Source organism: Sceloporus occidentalis, unplaced genomic scaffold, assembly GCF_023333645.1.
Source record: "Sceloporus occidentalis isolate IW3139 unplaced genomic scaffold, rSceOcc1.0.p SCAF_3, whole genome shotgun sequence".
NCBI classification, from domain to species: domain Eukaryota; kingdom Metazoa; phylum Chordata; class Lepidosauria; order Squamata; family Phrynosomatidae; genus Sceloporus; species Sceloporus occidentalis.
In genome coordinates this window covers 67,016,775-67,036,319 of record NW_028316983.1, presented here as the reverse complement: position 1 = coordinate 67,036,319, position 19,545 = coordinate 67,016,775, and the positions used below count along the sequence as shown (strand labels likewise).

At 37.4% G+C, this 19,545-nt stretch overlaps 1 protein-coding gene across 1 annotated transcript in view; it reads right to left on the bottom strand.

Moving 5' to 3' along the window:
• ELAPOR1 (endosome-lysosome associated apoptosis and autophagy regulator 1) overlaps positions 1–19,545 on the bottom strand; it is a 92,000-nt gene that overhangs the window by 54,485 nt on the left and 17,970 nt on the right. The window contains exon 2 of the mRNA XM_089514835.1: positions 2,443–2,563. Coding sequence (XP_089370961.1) covers positions 2,443–2,563 — 121 coding nt within the window. The remainder of the gene's footprint in view (positions 1–2,442; positions 2,564–19,545) is intronic.

The following is a 19,545-nucleotide window of genomic DNA, read 5'->3' as shown; positions in this document are numbered from 1 at the left end:
TTTTAAAAATTGTTGGCTACACTGAGGCCCATTCTCGGAAGAAAGATGGGATAGAAATTGAATAAATCAATACATTAATTTATACATATAAATAAAATTTCAAGTCTTGAAACTATTATACTAATCTAAATAGAAAGATAAAACTGTACATCTCAACCTAGTAGGGAGTGTAATTAGATGATTAGTCTGCTCAGTTTGCTGAGTATTGGTAGGCAACTTCCAGATCCTTGTTCTAATTTCTTAGACTTGAATCTGACCAGCCTTTGAAGCAGAGAGAACACACTCAAATAGACGAATAGCCTCTGAAAATGTAGGCCCTATGACGCATGGCCATCATGTGACTGTAACCACTTGTGGTCCTGCTGTTTCTTTGGGTGAAAAGGAAATTGCTTTAAAAAACACTTTTTAAAAGGCTTGTTGATATTTCTTGCATACACCAAAATCAGAAAGTAATAATTTGGAGTGTTAAAATCCAACTCCTTGTACTGCAGCTTTTCGTTTAAGCTCAGTTAAAAACAATTATAACTCGTCTTTATTCTAGCCAACTTATTTGCTGCACATCACATGCAGGCAACACAGCCCCCAAAAGCAGTCCTCTGGACTGGGGACTGGGGGATGTGCAAATCTGATGTGAAAGAAGAGTCATTCTTGTGCATCCTCCTACCCACACTACCTGTGGGCTTCTCACAACCTGACAGACTGCAGAAGTGTAGTTTCTCTTTGGATTACTATTCACAGATTCACAGACTCACAGAGTTGGAAGAGGCCGCAAGGACCATCCAGTCCAACCCCCTGCCATGCAGGAAATCTCAATCAAAGCATCCCTGACAGATGGCCATACAGCCTCTGTTTAAAGACCTCTAAGGAAGGAGACTCCACTACACTCTGAGGGAGTGTGTTCCACTGTCAAACAGCCCTTACTGTCAGGAAGTTCCTCCTAATGTTGAGATGGAATCTCTTTTCCTGTAGCTTGTATCCACTGCTCCGGGTCCTAGTCTCTGGAGCAGCAGAAACCAAGCTAGCTCCCTCTTCAATATGACATCCCTTCAAGTATTTAAATAAGGCTATCATATCACCTCTTAACCTTCTCTTCTCCAGGCTAAACACCCCCAGTTTCCTAAGTTGTTCCTCATAGGGCATGGTTTGCAGACCCTTTACCATTTTAGTTGCCCTCCTTTGGACATGCTCCAGTTTCCCAACATCATGAAATGTACTCTCATGTACTTTTTGAAAAGTGTTCAGAAGCTCCAGCTAGTCTCAAATGCTGTGGCCAGACAGTTGACTTGGACTAGTTACAGGGAACATACAACTTCCTTGTTCTGATTGGTTATTGACAACAGTCTCTTTTCAGGTACAATTGAACGTATTGGTTATGCCTTCTACAACTTAGATCCTGACCACAACCTGGAAGTAACAAGTTATGAGTAATCTTTGGGTTAATGAAGTTGCTAATAACTCACATTTCCAAAGTAATGCAATGTGGAAGAATGAAATTAATTTACTGGTGTAACAAGTAACAGCTTCTAGTTACTTTGCAAATTTACTTTTATAGAGCATTTTAAACAGGCATTTAGACAGGGAGTTGTGTTTGGTTTTTTGACAAGAGTTTTATGTCACCCTCTTATTAGTTCTAGGTCAAATTCCTTTTGGGATGTTACAATAGTGTGGTCCCTAGTGCAGCCAATTATTCCACAAGTACACACACACATACACACAGAGAACCCTCTCTCATAGTTTTGACTCAGTAGGTAAGGAACTAAAAAACTTTTGTGCAATAGGCGAGCTCAAGGTAATGGTACTAACTGTGAAGCTGTCTAAGCTGGTATACATGCATGCTATAATAAAGCTATACAGAAGCTTGGTTTTATGCTCTTAAAAGATGTAACAGAAAGTAATTAAAAAGTAATGGGCAGTACAACAAGCAATGTAGTAAGTTTTAAACATTAAATACATTTTAAAACAAAGCTGCTGCCTAATTAATAATAAGCACATTTTTGTCAATCAATTGATTAAGTTAGTCAAGTACTGATATAGTAGCTACTTAATTCTAGCCCTTGCTAATAGTAAAAGAAGTTCAGCAAAATGTCATTTTAAAGTCAGATACAGCAATATTAACTCTCTCAGTGTTTTTGCTCTTCACACAGAAATATTCAAACACATTTTTACTACAGGTTAGAGGAAATGCCAACAGAGAGGTATTCGTGATCAGTTGGCATTTAAATCTTATTCTTATCAAAGTTCAAATATTAGAAGAGCTAAGGAGTCAGTTCTACTTCCAAGCAAGCAACAAAGGTGATGTGGATTTTATTGAAATGACAGTGCTGCCTGTGCATCCTGAAAATAACTCTCTCATGCCCAATAGTTCAATAGGGCCCAGGAATCTCCAATGTGCTGGAAACAGCTATGAGCTGGAAAGATGCAGAGGCAGCAATAATGGCTTACAGCATTCTGTGCCTTTGATGGGGTCTGGCAAGCCGGTGCAGAGTCCTGGAGTGTGTGGCACTGCTACTCTCCATCTGAAGCCTAGGCTGTCGCATGCTGTGTATTCATAGTGGTATTCAGACTGGAAAAGAAAATACAGGGATAAAATAACATTGTGTGCATTCAGCACAGATGACAGACACTTTCCCCATTATTACAGAAGATTGTTTCTCCATAGGACATAAGAGAAGTTTATTATTTTCAGAGCCATTGAATTTTGTACAAAAAGGAAAATACAGCCCCATGACATCCTAAAGATTTCAAAAATGGGTTTACAGCAGCCCCAGCATGAAGATCACACTCTAAACATGTCATGGGCTCCCCTCCAAACCCTAATCCCATGGAGAGTTACCATACTGCTATCCTGGACAGCTACTCCAAATTTATCCTACTTGACAGATAAATTAGTTTTTCCAATCTTTTACATATGTCCACAACTCTAGACACAAGGCAGGCTAAAGTAACTTCAGTGCTTTATAGAGTTATATTTGCTGCTAGTTTTACTTTGGTTTGGTTTTATTGGATTTTTCATCATTGTTTATATCTTATACTTTTTAATTTACTTGTGCATTGCTGGCCCTTGTGGTCTCTTCCAACTCTATGATTCTATGATTGCCATAGAACTCTGGTTATTAATTAATCTAAATTTTTATTAAATAAACAATGATGACAGATATCATATTGTATATCAAATGTGACTAAATTTAATAAAACATAAAGGCATTTTCAGAGATGGATTTTCTCTTACTACAAATACAATGTTCTCTAATACACTAGCTGTGCATAATCTCTGTAAGGCTGAAGCTTCAAATGCTGTATGGTGTAAAACACCATGCACACTAATGGCACTATATAAAAACCAAAGACTAATATAGTATCATAGATGTTAGTTTCATGTAGAACAATATATATGAAGAGAACACTCAATGGTATGATTTTACGAAGATTTTGTCATCCTGAGGTAGAGAAGCAGCTACTGTGCTATGTTCACTTCTTTCCAACAACTCTACGTAGAATTAAAATTGTAAAGATAATTTCCGGACATCCCGTTTTGTGCTTTTTGTAGGAGTCTTCATATTTAAGAGTGTTTCAGTGATAATGGATGAGGAACGTAATTTGCCTTCTTCCTACAAGTCAGCAAAATTAATAACAATCTGACTGCCAATATTGACTCCCCCCCACCCCCCCAAAAACACTACTGGAATCCCTCACTAAATATTTTTGGCTGGACTCAGAAGAGGGCAGACTCCACCCTCACTTTAGGACGTATGGATGGAAGATGAGCATTATTTTTCTAATCCATAAGAAAGGAGACAGGAATGATCCACAAAACATCTGGCCAATCAGCTTACTTGACATTACTTCAAAGCTATATGCCCAACATTTACTTTTCAAGTTAACGGACTGGTTACAAAATAAGCAAGTCATATATGAAGAACAGGCATGATTCAGAAGTGGATACAGCACTATAGATCAGTGTTTTATATTAAGCTATATTGCAAGGAAGTATTCCAAGGAAAATAAGAAACATGTCTATTCTGCTTTCATTGATCTTACAGCTCCTTTCGACTCTATTAACAGAAATAGATTATGGGAAAAGCTACACAGCTTACAGATTGATATCAGACTTTAAGAGTGATATGGGAACTATACAGCCATACAGAAATGAGGGTTAAAGTCGGTTTAAATGGTTCCCTGATAGAAGCCTTAAAAACAACCCAAAGAGTGAAACAGGGATGCCTTCTAGCACCCACCCTCTTTAACATCTCTATGAACGATCTGGTGCCTTTCTTATCTTCAGTTGATTCTCCTTCTCCAGTTATCAGGAGAAGTTATACATCTTCATTCTGATGTATACAGATGATTTAGTGCTCCTTTCCCTATCTCATTTAGGTCTCAAAAATCTATTGAATGTGTTCAATGTCTATTGTCAGCAAGAACACTTGTCAATAAACTACTCCAAAACCAAGGTAATGGTATTCGGCAGAAACTCTCCAAAGCACAAATGGATCTTAGACCAACATAACATGGTACAAACCCAACTATTCAGATATCTGGGCACAGTTTTCAGTGAGTCCCTTTCTTGGAAAAACCATAGGGCGGCAGTAAAACTGAAAGCTGACAAAACAGCTAGAGTTTTGTTGAAATTCTATTTTTCCAGGGCAGCCAGTTGATTGAACCTGCCTTAAAAAATTTTAACAGCAAAGTTATCGCCCAGATGCTTTATGGTGCAGAAATATGGTGATCAGATATCCACACTGGCAAAGCCTTGGAAATACTACAAAATAAATTTCTCTGAAAGCTCTGCAATTTACCAAATGGAACTCCTGCACCTTTTTTGTGCACTGAATTTGGCTGCCCTTCAGTTAAAACAAGAATAGATTTTACACAGATAAGATATTTTAAACATATTGCTACCTTATCAACTAATCATCTCCCAGCATTGTGTTACTTGGAAATGTGCAACAACCAGTTCTGGAAATCAAGTTTTCAAATTCTTTCACAAAAATATAACTTTTCTGAGCTGAACGCTGTTATTGGCATGGATAAGAGGCAATTAAAAGAATGCCTTTTTTGGGCTGATTCAAGAAAAGATTTGCAGTCTATTAGGACCTCACAATTCTCCTTTTGGTTCTCCTTTTTGAAGAATGAACATTTTAGAGCCAGATATTTGAATAAACTTAAGTCGCCTACTTTAAGAATTGCCTTCATGGAGCTACAACTTCAAGTAATGCCCACTGCAGTTCTAGACCGACGCTACAACAAAGTGCCTTTTGAGAACAGACTATGCATCTGCAGTCAGTCTCAGGTGGAGGATATTGTTCACTACTTGTTAATTTGTCCATTGTACAGCAACCCTAGAAAGAAATTTTTAACACCCTTGCTGACAAACAAAAGTGGGAGCTCTAATGTTGATTCAGTCCAATTCCTTTTGAGTGATACCAATGACTATGTAACACATAGAGTGGTTCTTTTTGCCATGGCTGCAAAAAAGATTAGAGAGTTAAACAAAATTGCCATAAATTGCCATAGAAACGCCAAGTATTAATTAGATTTTATGATTTTATTGTATATGTTTACTAATATTCAGGAAAGATGTCTCTTTTTCCTTTTGTCCTTTTTAACAGTTAACTATTTTAACTGCACACTAAATGTTGGGACATTTTTTGTCCACTGTATTCTGTGTCTTTTGTTTTAAATGTTTTATGCATTTTGATAAACTCTTTTTGTCATGGCCTTTGGCTAGTACAATAAATGTTAACTTGAACTTGAACTTTAGGATCTGTCATCTGAAAGTACCTTGGTTCTAGAACTACACAATAGTTCAAAAGTACTGACCATTGACTACTGATTTTGAACTAAGCCAAAGAAACTGTTTTAAACCAGGACTGATGGGATCACATCTCATGCTCCTCACCCTACTTTAAAAATCTAGCAGCTGCAGTCTGATCTAACTGGAGGCCACCATGAATGGAACAGGAGCTTCTCAGCTGCAAAACAGAGCTCCATGCCATGCTTTCCAGGACTTTAAGTTCTGTTGCCAAATCGCTCTTTCTGTCAAGAAGTTCCTTCTAATGTTCAATCAAAGTCTATTCTCCTGTAACTTCAGACCATTAGACAGACCCTCTGGAACAGCAGAGAACAGGCCTGTCCCCTCCTCTGTGTCAACTCTTGAGATATTTAAAGAGTACAATCATCTGTCTCTTTCTCATACACACACACACACACACACACACACGTACACACACACACTTTTCTTCACCAAGCTGAACAAGCACCGCTCCTTCAATCTTTTCTCAACGTTTTTTTCTCCATACTGGCTATCATTCTTGTAGCATTTCTCTGAACCTACTCCAGTTTGTCTATATCCCTTTTATAATGAGGTGCCCAGAACTGAATGCAGTACTCCAGATGAGGCCTGACCAGTACAGAATGTGGTGAGACTATTATTTCCCTTGCTTCTATTTATGCCACCAAAATTGGTCCTATTCACATGTAGCACTGCTAAGCCAGGCATCCTCCATCCTATAAGTGTACATTTGGTTTTCGTGGCCTAAATGCAGAATTTTGCATTTGTCTCTACTGAATTTCATTTCATTAATTTCAGCCCAAGTTTCTAGCTTATCTGGGTCTTTTTAAATTCTGTTCCTGTTTATCAAGGCATTAGCTATCACTCTGAGTTTTCTGTCATCTGCAAACTTAACAAAAATTATCTCCACCTTGTCATCTAAGATGCTGATAAAAATACTGAAGAATAATGTCTCTATTACAGAACCCTGAGGCACTCCACTTGAGACCTTCTTCCAGTTTGTGGGGTGTCACCAGGGAGGTGTAGGGATGCGGACTGCACTAGATGACACCTTAAGGTGGGGGGGGGGGGGTGACGCTACTGCTCCGTAAACATCCGCCTTTTGGCAGAAATGGGCTGTGATGTTTGCTTGTGTCCCTTAAAATCCTGAAGATATGGTGTGACTGGGTCAAGGCTCAGTGGGAGGAGAAAGGAAAGTGCCCAAGTTTTTTTTTAATTCTTTTAAAATTTTCATTAAAAACATCACATCTCACCAAATTTCAACATTAACCTACATGTAATACTTTTAGGCTGTGCATATGACATTGTGATTTTAATGTATAATTTTACTTTTGCTAGTTATTTATGTAACAACTATTGTCATTACATTCAGTGATATGCAGGAATTATGATTTATGAGTAATGTGAGTACAAAAAACACTACCTAACGTATCTGTATGGTGTGGGGGGGGGGGAGGAGGAGGTCAATGCAGGAGGGGTGATACCAACCCTAGTGACGTCACTGAGTATAGACATTAATGAAAACGTTCCGAGCATGGATTTCTAACCAATTACAGATCCAACTAATAGTGTTCCCATCTATTCCACATTTAATCAATTGCTAATCAAAATATTATGGGGGATCTTATCAAATATTTTGTTGAAATCCAGATAAATAACACCCACAGTATTCCCATCATCTACTAAATTAGTGACCTGATAGAAGAAAGACATAAGATTAGTTTGGCACGATTTGTTCTGATCTTCCAATATTTTTCCTGGTATTGAGACCAGACTGGTCTGTAGCTTCCTGGATCTTCTTATTATCTTTTTTTAAAAAGTCCTCTGGCACCTCACCTGTTCTCTAAGAGTCCTAAAATTTGTCAGGATCTATACCTTAAAATGGAATGTCCCTTGTGTGTGTGTGTGTGTATCTTTAAATCACCTTTCAACTTATGGCAACTATATGAAATTTCTTCAGTTTTCTTATCAAGGAATACTCAGAGGTGGTTTACCATTGCCTTCCTCTGAAATTAAGCATATTGCACCTGGTATTTCTTGGCAGTCTTCCAACCAAGTACTAGCCAGGCCTGACCCTGCTTAGCTTCAAAGATCAGATGGGATCTGGTACTTTCAGAGTATCAAGGTTAATTATCCTACATGAAAACTACACTGAAGGGTCACCTTTTTAAAAACTCTGATCTAAGCTTTTCCTCTACCTAAAATCAGACAGGTGATGACTGAAACAGGGATTTTATGGTTGCAGCACCCATTCCTGAAATTTTTCTTTCCATCAGACTTGCTGCCTGCTTCTGAACTGATACTATTTATTTTATATTATTTTAATTTTTGATGCAAGGCAAAACTTTTTTATTTATTATTATTATTATTATCATGCTTTATTTATGTATTATTGTATGTACATACAAACAATAAAATAGATAAAGTAAACCTGCCCATGACGTACAATCCAAGAAATAATAGCATAATACATATAAATAATACATAACAATACAGGAAAGATATTTGCTCTGGTCTATTAATTTTTGGTATTTATTATGTTGAAATTTTGTACTGCAAGTAAAATGCTTTTCCATATAAAGAAAATAATATATGTCTATCTGACTTTAGAATCTAGATACTATGAGAAAGAAAGGTTTGTTTTCAGTCTGTAACAAATGACTGACTACTAAAAAAAGTGTGGTCTAGTGGTCTGAGCATTGTGGATAAAAATGTGGCCAAACCAGTACACTTCCACTCTTAAACTAGTGGTATTATGATGGGACTGCAGGCTACTGTGATAACTTCATAGAGTTCCAGAAAACTGGGATTCAAATTTCTACTCAGCCATGGAAGCCCACTAGGTGGTCTTTGGCAAATCACACTCTCTCAGTCACAGAGAAAGGCAATGGCAAACCTTCACTGAATAAATCTTGCAAAAAATAAAAATATAACTGATAGGGAGTCATAAGTGGGACTTAACTTGAAATGCATCAGAACTGTATTACAGTACTATTGGGGAGCGGACAAATTAGCTAACAAGAGAGGATTTATGGAACCTGGATGTCTGCTCTCCTCCTGATAGTGAATAATTTCAGATATATGAAGTATCACTGACTGAATGCACAGCCACTTATGAATATTGCATAACCACTTCTTGTCATATTTGAAAGAGAATTTGCTGAGATTGCAGCTACCTATACATTGGTAACCATGTTGTCAAACACACAGGCAAATCTGTCTTACGCACGCAGCTGGTAGCCCTTCAAGTAACATCATCTTTTCCTGTGAAATATTCCTAATTTAATTTTTCTGAATTGTTATTGGGAAGCCAGGTTTGTAGCTCAACCACAGTTTAAACTAAGCCCATATTTGTCAGACCAGTATTATTTATCTGTCTCAGAGGCAGGTAACACCACCAATAACTTGAAAATTAATAATAAAAATAAAGAGATATAACAGAAAAGGTCTACGGACTTTGTAAGGCCTACAAATATTCACTACTCTGAAAAGATTTCTGAAGAATCTATTTCCTGAACACAGTAGCTGTTAGGTACTGAAATAGGTATTACTGATCATGCTGTTTTTCTGGGCCACCTTACTAGTCTTACAGTGGCTCCATTCCTTTCTGGAAGAGTGAGTCCAGAAGATGATACTGTGGGATACCTGTCTGCCTGTAGAGTCTCTCATTCATATACATGTATAACACATTCTTGGAACCACTGGGAGAGATTGGGAGAGTGAACCTGAGGCCTAGATGTCTACAGTGTTATTTACATGCGGAATATACCCAGCTCCCTCCTCATAAGGCACGGTTTCCAGACCCTTCACCATTTTGGTTGCCCTCCTCTGGACAAATTCCAGCTTGTCAACATCCTTTTTGAAATGTGGTGCTCAGAACAGGACAGAGTACTCCAGGTGAGGCCTGATGAAAGCAGAATATGGTGGCAGTATTACTTTCTTTGATCGAGATGCTATACTTCTATTGATGCAGCCTAGAATTGCATTGGCCTTGTTAGTCGCCACATCACATGATTGAGTCGTGTTCAAAAAACCCATGATAGGTTTGCCTTAGGGTTGCCATAAGTTGGAATGACTTGAAGGCACACCACAACAACAATCAAATGTAAATAAGTTTGGGCGACAGACTTATGCTTTATTTTAAGAATGTTTGGTAACATTATCAGTGATATATACCACCTGTGACAAAAACACAGATTATGAGAATTTAATTTCATTTTAGAGTATCTCTGGAATGGATATCTGCTTATGGTAGAATTATTTCTTTTCAATTGTGGTAGTGCTATTTCTTTTCAGTTATGATACAATAATTTCTTAATTATCACTATAAAGATGTAAACATAAACAACCTACTAGTTACTCCCCACTGAATAAATTGTTAAATGGTGAATCAATCCATATGTATATCCTGTTTAATGGCTCTAGAACTAGCACTAGGATCCAGGCCAATAACTGCTAACATGCTTGATTGTGAATATCCTTACAACAGAATTTGACAGGTGCAAAAGTATACTGTCCATGTTATATAAAACAAATGGTTCATTTATAATATGGATTGTTGTATCACTGTCTCTACAACCAAAATAGTGAATTATATCTTTGGACAGGCAAAAGTGTATTATCACTTGTGCAAGGCAGAATGCTCAACTCTCAGATTCTGGTAGCTGTAGAGCTAAACTATTCATTCTAACAGTAAATTTGCAGGGTGTACAACTCGGCAGTTCAAAGGGGCCACCCACAGACTGAAGTGGTTGCTGCAATCTTAGAAATGGAAAAAAACCCTACACTGTCATTGTTGTGGAGTAGGAGGAAGAACCAACCCATCAAATGCTATGTGTGCTACACTCAGTTAATTCTCAACTGAAGGACCAAAGCAACTTGCAGCTATTTTTCAGAGAATTCAACCATCTAGAATGAGGGAAGAAGTTAGAAATTCTTCCTCCTCCTACTGTACCACTGAAGTTCAGAGATGGACTGATTGTACCACTTGCTGAACAGACACACTGTACTGCTGTAGGCATAACAACATGGCACAGATAGTGCTAAGCTTCAGAGTTGGCCAAGTGGTGAGTGGAAAGGAGATTAAGCTGTATTCTGTTAATAACATATGAAACAGCTCCCTCAAAAACAACAGCAAAAGCAGCAGCCTTTAAAAAGAAACTAGCCAACAAATATAGTAGTAACAACAGAGAACAAAACAGGTTAACATACATATTTACAGCACATGTACCAAATTTACAACCTCCAAGGTAAGCAACCTCTAACTACTAAGTAAAGCACATCAAAAAACACTTAACCTCAGAGCACAGGTGAACAGTCTAGCAGCTGTTAGATTCCAGTCGGCCCTAACAATGTTCAGAAATAATGGGAACTTGTATGCACAGAGATTTTGTAACAGGAGTTTAACTAAACTTTTGCCCTCCTGTCTGTCCCTGACTTCCACTCCACCAAAAGCATCGGAGGAAGTAAAGTCTAAGAAAGCTCATGCTACAAACTTCTTTCTTACTTTTTTTCCCCAGTTAGTCTCAAAAGTGCTACAAAATCTCTATGCATATTAATTCTACAGACTAACACGGCTACATCTTTAAATTCTACCACAACAGGAACTGTAGTTTACTTCAAACCACTTACCTGGCAGATAAGAGAAAATGAAAATCTTTGTTCTCCTTCATGCTTCCAGCACATAGTTGAAACATTAATTACTGTATTTTGTTTAAATCAATACTACCTTCCTTTAGGAAACAATCATCATCATAATCTGAACACATAAAAACACAATTACACAACCACAGCTACAGTATATATCAGAATGCATGCACACACAGGCACACACACACACAAATAATACTCAAACCACTATTCATATCAAAAAATTTACAAGCTACCTATCAAAAGTTAAACAATTCACAGCTGGTTCTAGCATATTAACCATTTCTTCATTGGAAACAAGAGACTTGGCCTGCAAGGTGTATTGTAGATCATATATAGTTCTTTTGTAAGGAACAGATACCACTTGATCTTAGCCCAAAGACCATGTTATAGTACAGTTTCTTCAGTAAAAAGCTTATGATACAATTGAGATCTTTCTAACTTGATCTTTTCCAGTCAGGCAAAGAAAACTGTAAAGCATTCAGTTTATGTCCTCAGGCATGAAAATGCTAAGCAAAACAGGTTTCCATTCTGTGAATTTTAATGTCACTCTTCTGCCAAGAAGAGCAAATACTGTGGGAGTGGGGACCATTTTTGCCAAGTGCCTGCAGCTATTTTAAAAAATAAATAAATAGATAAAACATATTTTAAAAATCAGCGCTATATATTTATATAATCTATATAACATAGGAGATTATCACACAGGGATAGGATGAGGACGGGGTCGCTCCCCCGTCCTTATCCCATATTTCACTACGATCCTGCAAAAGGCTTTCAATCGCAGCACTATTGTCCCGTCATTGAAGCAGCACTGCATTAATGTGAACTCCCATTAATGCAAAATACTGGGCAATGCCACTTCAATGACGGGATCTGCACGACACTGTTTGAAAGTCTTTCATGCGATTGCAGTCAATCACACTTTCCAGATGGGATAATGTCTGGATAAGCGTGACGTCGTATGAAAATCTTCTTACGATCACACTATGGGTATGGAAAAAGAATGAGATGAAGACGTTTCATCCCCTGTTTGATCATCTCCATAGATTAAAAATTGTCTGGAATTAAACATTTGTTAAATATTAATATTCATACTGGCTGCATCTATATTTATACATAAATGAGCCTGAAATTACTTAACTTGACTTTCATTCAAATTATATAATTTAAATAATTAGGTATTATCAATATTGAACTGAAAGAAACTAAATGGATTATGATATTGACTGTCACATTGACTATACTGTGTTTGCTTCTTTTTCTTGTTGTTTACATTGCATTTAGTAGTTTGCTTCCAGATTTTGGTGACAAACTATAATGTGTTATTTTTTAAAGAAACCATAATTCTGGGGACAACCAGCATTCTGGGGGATGCAAAAAGGGGCTTGGTGATGCATGTGGACCACAGGCCACACACACCTTGCTCACCCTATTATATGCTCAGATCATGTTCTTAGCAGCTCTTGTTGCAATGCTCATATATACTTTGATACAAGAACATGAAAAGCCACACAAAACCCATTTTACCACACCTGGAAAAGTATATGTATATGCATTGTGCATTATTCAGTAGATTCATAAAACTTTTACAAGCAAGGAAATTGTTATCTGCACTGCACCATCCATGAGGAAATGTATCTCCTTTTTCAACCAGTAAGGTTCTATCTACAGCTAATAATTTTGGTCTATATGAATTGTGAACAAAAATTTATAAGGTCCTGTTTGTGTTTGTATGCCTACAGAGAACCATCCTGACTTCTTTGAGCTGCTGCTAATATGCATTCTTTACATCAGGTATCTAGCTTGCTGAACTATCATATATAAAAAGAACCATTGTCTTTTCTGTTAGCTGTTGGACTTCAAGTGACAGCAAGTCCCATCTATCTCTAGTGAAGGTTTTATACTTGGCCTCTCTAGAATTTTTAAATTTTTTAAATTTTATTTAGAGTATTTATATCCCGCTCTTCAGCCACAAAGGCTCTCAGAGCAGCTTACTTTTTTTTTAATTAGACAGTTCCCTCCCCTCAGGCTTACAATCTAAAAAGACATGAAACAAAAGGATAAGGAAATGGTGGTGGGAAGGGATCAAATTTTAATTTGATATCTTCTCCTATGAAACTGAAGACACCAATTTGCCTGTTTATGACAATTCCATAAACTACTACAGTTGATTTATGGCCCTTATAACAGTGTGCAAGACAAACTGTACTTAGTACATTTAGGGTGGTAAGTATACATTTTTAATGAGTTGGCATCTATCTTCCTTACATCATACATGTGTGGTGAAAGACCCAAACTTTACAGTTACCTGAACATATGAAAAACTCAGACTAGATTTACTACAGCTAATTTCAAATATAAATCTTGTGTTTATTGTCTACATATTGAAGAAATGTATTAAGGGTCTCAGTATAGTACAATATGTTCTTTGAATAGGTTCTCTTCATGAAATATGACTGTGAGTCTACTTAAAATCTATCCATAAAGATATTATCCAGTTCAGAGGCAAAACATTCTACAGCTGTTTCAGAAATTTTAAAAAACCTAGTGCTGCCAGGAAATATAAGAAAGTTGTAAGTGAAATATAGCCATTCACTCTTTTATCTGAATTCACTTCAACAACATCCCTAGCATCATGTTGTGGAAAATTTGTAGAAAATGAGATCATACTGTATCTATATTTTATCCTCCCGAGTTTGTACTAAGTGCAGTTTTTTTATTCACAGATGTTCAGGCCGCAAAGTAATTGCAACAACATACAGAATTTCTGTAAACAGGCAGATATTCTTATAACCCGGTTTTGTATATAAGGCTATCAAATGAAGCCACCAGCTTTGCTTTTCACAGGCCCTTTGACTTGTTTTAACTTTATTTTGCACTATGTTCTGCACTCCATATGGAAGAACAGCTGTTGCATGGGCAAGGTGTTCCCTGTAGCTAATCACCTTGAAAACTGACACCCTCCAAGCAGAGCTCTGAGAAGGATGTTTATGCACATGTTATATTAACACTGAAGGCAAACACAGCCAGCTGGAACCTCCAGCCTAAACGTTCAGCGAAATACATAAGTCAGTTACAAAGCCACTAACTGAGCACCAGTCCCCACTTTAGAAGAAAAATAAAAAAAAAGTGTTAATTTTAAATGAGAAATTTCTGCATCTCATTTCTAAATTCACTTATTTTAACAACAGTTATCTGAGAAAAAGTGTCATGTCTAGAGAAAGATATACAGGACAGACACATAAATACAACACTATTTTGGAAAAATAGCCTTTTTGGTTGTTGTTGTTCTTGCTGTTTGGCATAAAACTACAACCACCTCCCCTTCAAACTGCATTCATTGTGATCACTGAAGAATGGACCCCTCCACACTGGCACACCCATTTCTACCTGCAATTCACATGTTCAGCTTAACTATCTATAATGGCCTGTTTGCATAAAACTGAAAGCCCATGGATGTTTCCTGCATAATCAATATACAGCCTTAAAAACTCTTGGACTCTTGAGATTCTATAAAAGAACCAAGAAAGGTTATAAGATCAATCTTAACTATTCAATACCAGGGAGGGGAAAAATACAGAGTTGAAATAAAGGTTAACATTTTCCCCAACACACAAAAGAGCATGGTGACCTGGCTCAAAGCCACTAAATGGCTGGGTCAATGACTACAGAAAACTCATAGTTAATATAAGTGAACTTAAGGAAAAATCATTGTTCATCCTACTCTGTGATGATAATGCCCACCAGCAAAGCTATTTCTGTTCCAAGGGGTGAGAGACCTGCTTAAAGTACATCTTGGAGCCTACAGAGGAGAAGCTTTGAAGGCTCAATGGCACTGCACTTTGAGTTAAAATTCACTTACATCCATGTCAACTTAGGCCCGGTCCAGACAGACGCGATAGGGTGCCCTCGTCATGTGCGAGGGGCGGCGTTTCTAGACGCTCCTCGCCCCTTGCACATGACAAGGGCATCAAAATGGCGGCGCCCTGTACAGATGGGTGCCACCATCATTACGTGATGGACGCCTAGCGTCCGCATGTTGCAGCACCTTTGTGACGTCGCGAATGCACCATTGGCGCAGTGCGGCGTCATAATGGTGCCACAAGAAGAACCCGCATTTGCAGGTTCTTTTTGACCACTGGGAAGTGCCGCGGTCTGGAGGCTGCGGCTTCCCTGCAGACCAAAGCTGGGCGCCAGGAGACCTTTTTGGACGGTCTGTTCCGCACCTTAGATATCACATTTTTAACAGAATTGGAGACAGACATAGAACACCATTTGTTTCTATTCTGAAACCTTTCAGAAGATTGAGGTCTTCCCAGCGGCATCTCTAGGGTTGGTGTCACCCAGTGCAGAAACTCATGTCTCACACACACCCATTGACCTCCTCCTATTTCACACCATACAGAATCCTTAGTAATGCTTTTTTGCACTAATGTTACTCATAAATCCTAATTCCCATATACCACTGAATGCAACAGTAATAGTTGTGACATAAATAATTAGCAAAATTAAATTTATCCCTTCAAATTACAATATCATAAACATGTATTTACATATATAGTGAAGATTTGGTTAAAATGTAATGTTTTTATGGATTTTTAAAATAATGTTTTTTTAATCAAAAAAATTTAAAAAATAATTTAAAATTTTGAAATTTGAAATTTTAATTTTAAAAAATTCTGGGCCCTTCTTTTCTTCTCCCACTGAGCTTCACCTTACTCCCACCATCTCTTAAAGCATTTTAAAGATATACAGGCCAATGGCACAATGTTTCTGCCAAAATACAGGTGTTTGAGCAATAGTGGTGTCATCCCCCCTTAGGGTGTCACCTGGTGCAGTCCACACAACCCTAATGACACCACTGGGCCATTGTTCTTCTTGGCTTTTAAAGTCTGCTGGGGCAGGTCTGTTAGTCTGGATCTCAGAATAGGAATGTTGTTGCTGCGTGCCTTCAAGTCATTTCTGACTTATGGCAACCCAAAGGTGAACCTATCAAGTAATTTCTTGTTAATGTTTCATCAGAAGAGGTATGCTATTGCCTTTCCCTGAGGCTGAGAGCATGTGACTTTTGTCTTTAAAGAGGGAATGTTAAAGTAGTTTCCAAACAGTTGATTCTAGAGTAGTCTTCGAACATCTCTCCCACAGCTTTCGCAAGCCATTAAAAAGCAGCTGAAGTGCAGAATTGATTGATGATGACAACTGAGGAAATTGTTATCAAAAGTGAATTATTAATAGCTTATTTGTTGTTGTTATTTTGTGCCTTCAAGTCTTTCCAACTTATGGTGACTCATTAAGATTTGTTAAGAGGAGGTTTGCCATTCCCTTCGCTTGAAGCTGAGAGCATGTGACTTGCCGAAGGTCACCCAGTGGATTTTATGGCCAAGGTGGGATTCGAACCCTGTTCTCCAGAGTTGTAGTCCAGCATTCAAACCACTACACCACACTGGTTCACTTTAATTTACTCCCTCATACAAATATCGGAACTAGAAGAGAGAGACTGAAGCTAAGGAGAGTAGACCTAAAAGTTCAAAGCAACATTTAGTAATACTTAATAACAATAGTTGCAACTGTTATTATTGCAAAGATTACATTTTTTGTTCTTTGGCTTTGTTTTAGAAATAGTTTTGGGGCTTACTTTTTTCTGATAAGTAAGGACATTTGGGGGTTACAGCATTATCTTTAAGAAAGACAAAGGGCTCACACAAAACACCAGTTATATCAGCCTAGTCATTACCAATACATAGAAGCGGTTTTGTTCCTAGGCTGATGATAACTGATGTATAATATTAGCTGGTTCAAAATAGCAATTGAAAAAGAAACCTTTGAAGTTTCACAGCAGTTGAATATCCAGGAAGGCAAAAGGCAAGGCGGGAGTGTATTAAGTCTGTTTGATAGGGAAGATTTTTGAAACCCCTTGATCTTTCTCAGCACATCCAGAACTTCAATTGTTACAGAAAGGTGCAGCCACTCATCTGTTTCTAAAACAGTATCTGCCAGTTGATCACAGAAGAATAATCAGACGTGAAAGAAAATGCATTTTAATAAGCAAGAAAATGCTCTCAATTCTGTACTTTAAAAAGCAGCCACCTCTGCTTTCCTCTATGGAATGCAAATATTTATACAGGTAAAAAAGATCAAAAGACTCCAAAAGTTACTACAGTTTTGTGAAGCTAGAGCTTGAAATTATGGTCATCAAATACAGCACTGGGAGCTAAATTTGATAATATACTAACTACACTTCATATATCTGTTTCTACATTTAATTAAAATTTAAACTATAGCTGGTAAGGGGTATCAATTCTGGGAACTGCCAGACAAGTTAAGCCTTTCCAAACCACAGTCCTGCGATACCTTTCAACCTCCATTTGGACAGAGAACAATTTGGAAAAATTATTTTTTGGACTACAACTCCCAGAACCTCTCAGTTGAAATGATCACTGGCCATGAGGAAATTCAGGGAACTATAGTCCAAAAAAATCTAACTCTTCCAACTTCTAGGAGAGAAACTGCCATTAGAAGCATCCTTCATGAAGTTAATAGAAGCTGTGGGGCAACTTTTGCCTGGATTGTGGAAGGAGGAAAGTTCACCTCACAATGTACTGTGATCCCAGTTCTTACAATTATAATTTTAAAAAAAAACTAAGGCTGGTTAGTACAAAGTAGAGTAGACCCACTCAGTCAATGGTTGAATGGTGAGTCTACACATAGGTAAATCCTATTATTCAATGGATTTACTTTAATCAGGATTAATACAATTTAGGCCTAATACAGATAATCCTGTTCTCTTGGGACTGTATTTAAATATGATCTCAATAGCAATTTATTTTTTCCTGGGAAACATCCTTCTTTCTCAGTCTGCTGTCCTCCATATTATTGGACTAAAACTCCCATCTGGCTCAGATATGTGGAGCAGATCAAACTGGGACTGGCTGGAAAAATCTGTCTTAATCCCTATATCTATCTCGATGACAGCCTATATCACAGGCAATTCCACTATCGCACTTGCATGTAGAAAATCAATACCATATTAAAATGCTACTAACTTTCCAACTGAGTTGTTCATGGATTAGATCAATCTTTCCCAACCTGGCACCCTTAAGATCTGCCATCTTTTCAAACCAACATGGCACTGATTTGAAGTGCTACTTTAGCTGAAGCAAAGTAGGGAAGAAATATGGAGGTTAGTAAAGAGTTAATACATCATACATAATAGTTAATCATTAATAAGTTAAAAAATCAGATTCAGTTGCATTCAGGGTAGAAGGGGGGGCAGCTATAATATTTGGTTATTTAAGTTTAAGTTAACACCACCATTACAGAATGAAGATGAAAGCTGCCTTTGTTGTTGTTTTTTTATCCCCCTCCATCTGGCCCCTGTTTTGAGTTTGGGAAAGAAACAACTACATGGATTTTTGAAAATCCCATTTTTCATCCACTCCAATAAAACCTCTCTTGACTTCCCCTCATGCATGCCTTATGGTCCCATCTTTTGATTCTCCCCCTGCTTATTTTTTAGCTTACTGATTCCCACATGAATCATAGCACAAATTACAAGGTTAAGAGTTCTAAATTCCACTTTCTGGGACAGTTGAGACACTTCTATTTGACGCCCAGTGTACAAAACAGGAGGCTACATACACATGAAGAACACCTAGCCTTCCAAGCTGCCTTTCCCATTTGTTAGATTAAATTTGGATTAAATTCCAGCCACTTGTTTGAATTAATGTATCATACTATACTACACTTAATTAATATAAAACATATTCTAATAAACAAACATAAAATGGAAGAAAATGAATCTAGACTGCTATAACCCTTATGAGTAGCTTGATTGTTGTGTCCGAAAGACTAATTCCTCAATTGAGGAACTAAAACAGAAGAGGAGACAGTTTGTGAAAAACAAAAACAAAACCCTAGGCTTTGCTTAGAAAACCAGTTGGGAAATGTGAAATTTGTTGGCCCTTAAGCATTTTCTTTCATATAACTAATTAATATCTTCATAACATAACTGTAATAAAGTAAATGATTAATTTTTAAATCAATCTGTTAAGTTAAAAAATAAGAACAGGTCACTTACATGTAACTATGTTCTTCAAATGGTCATC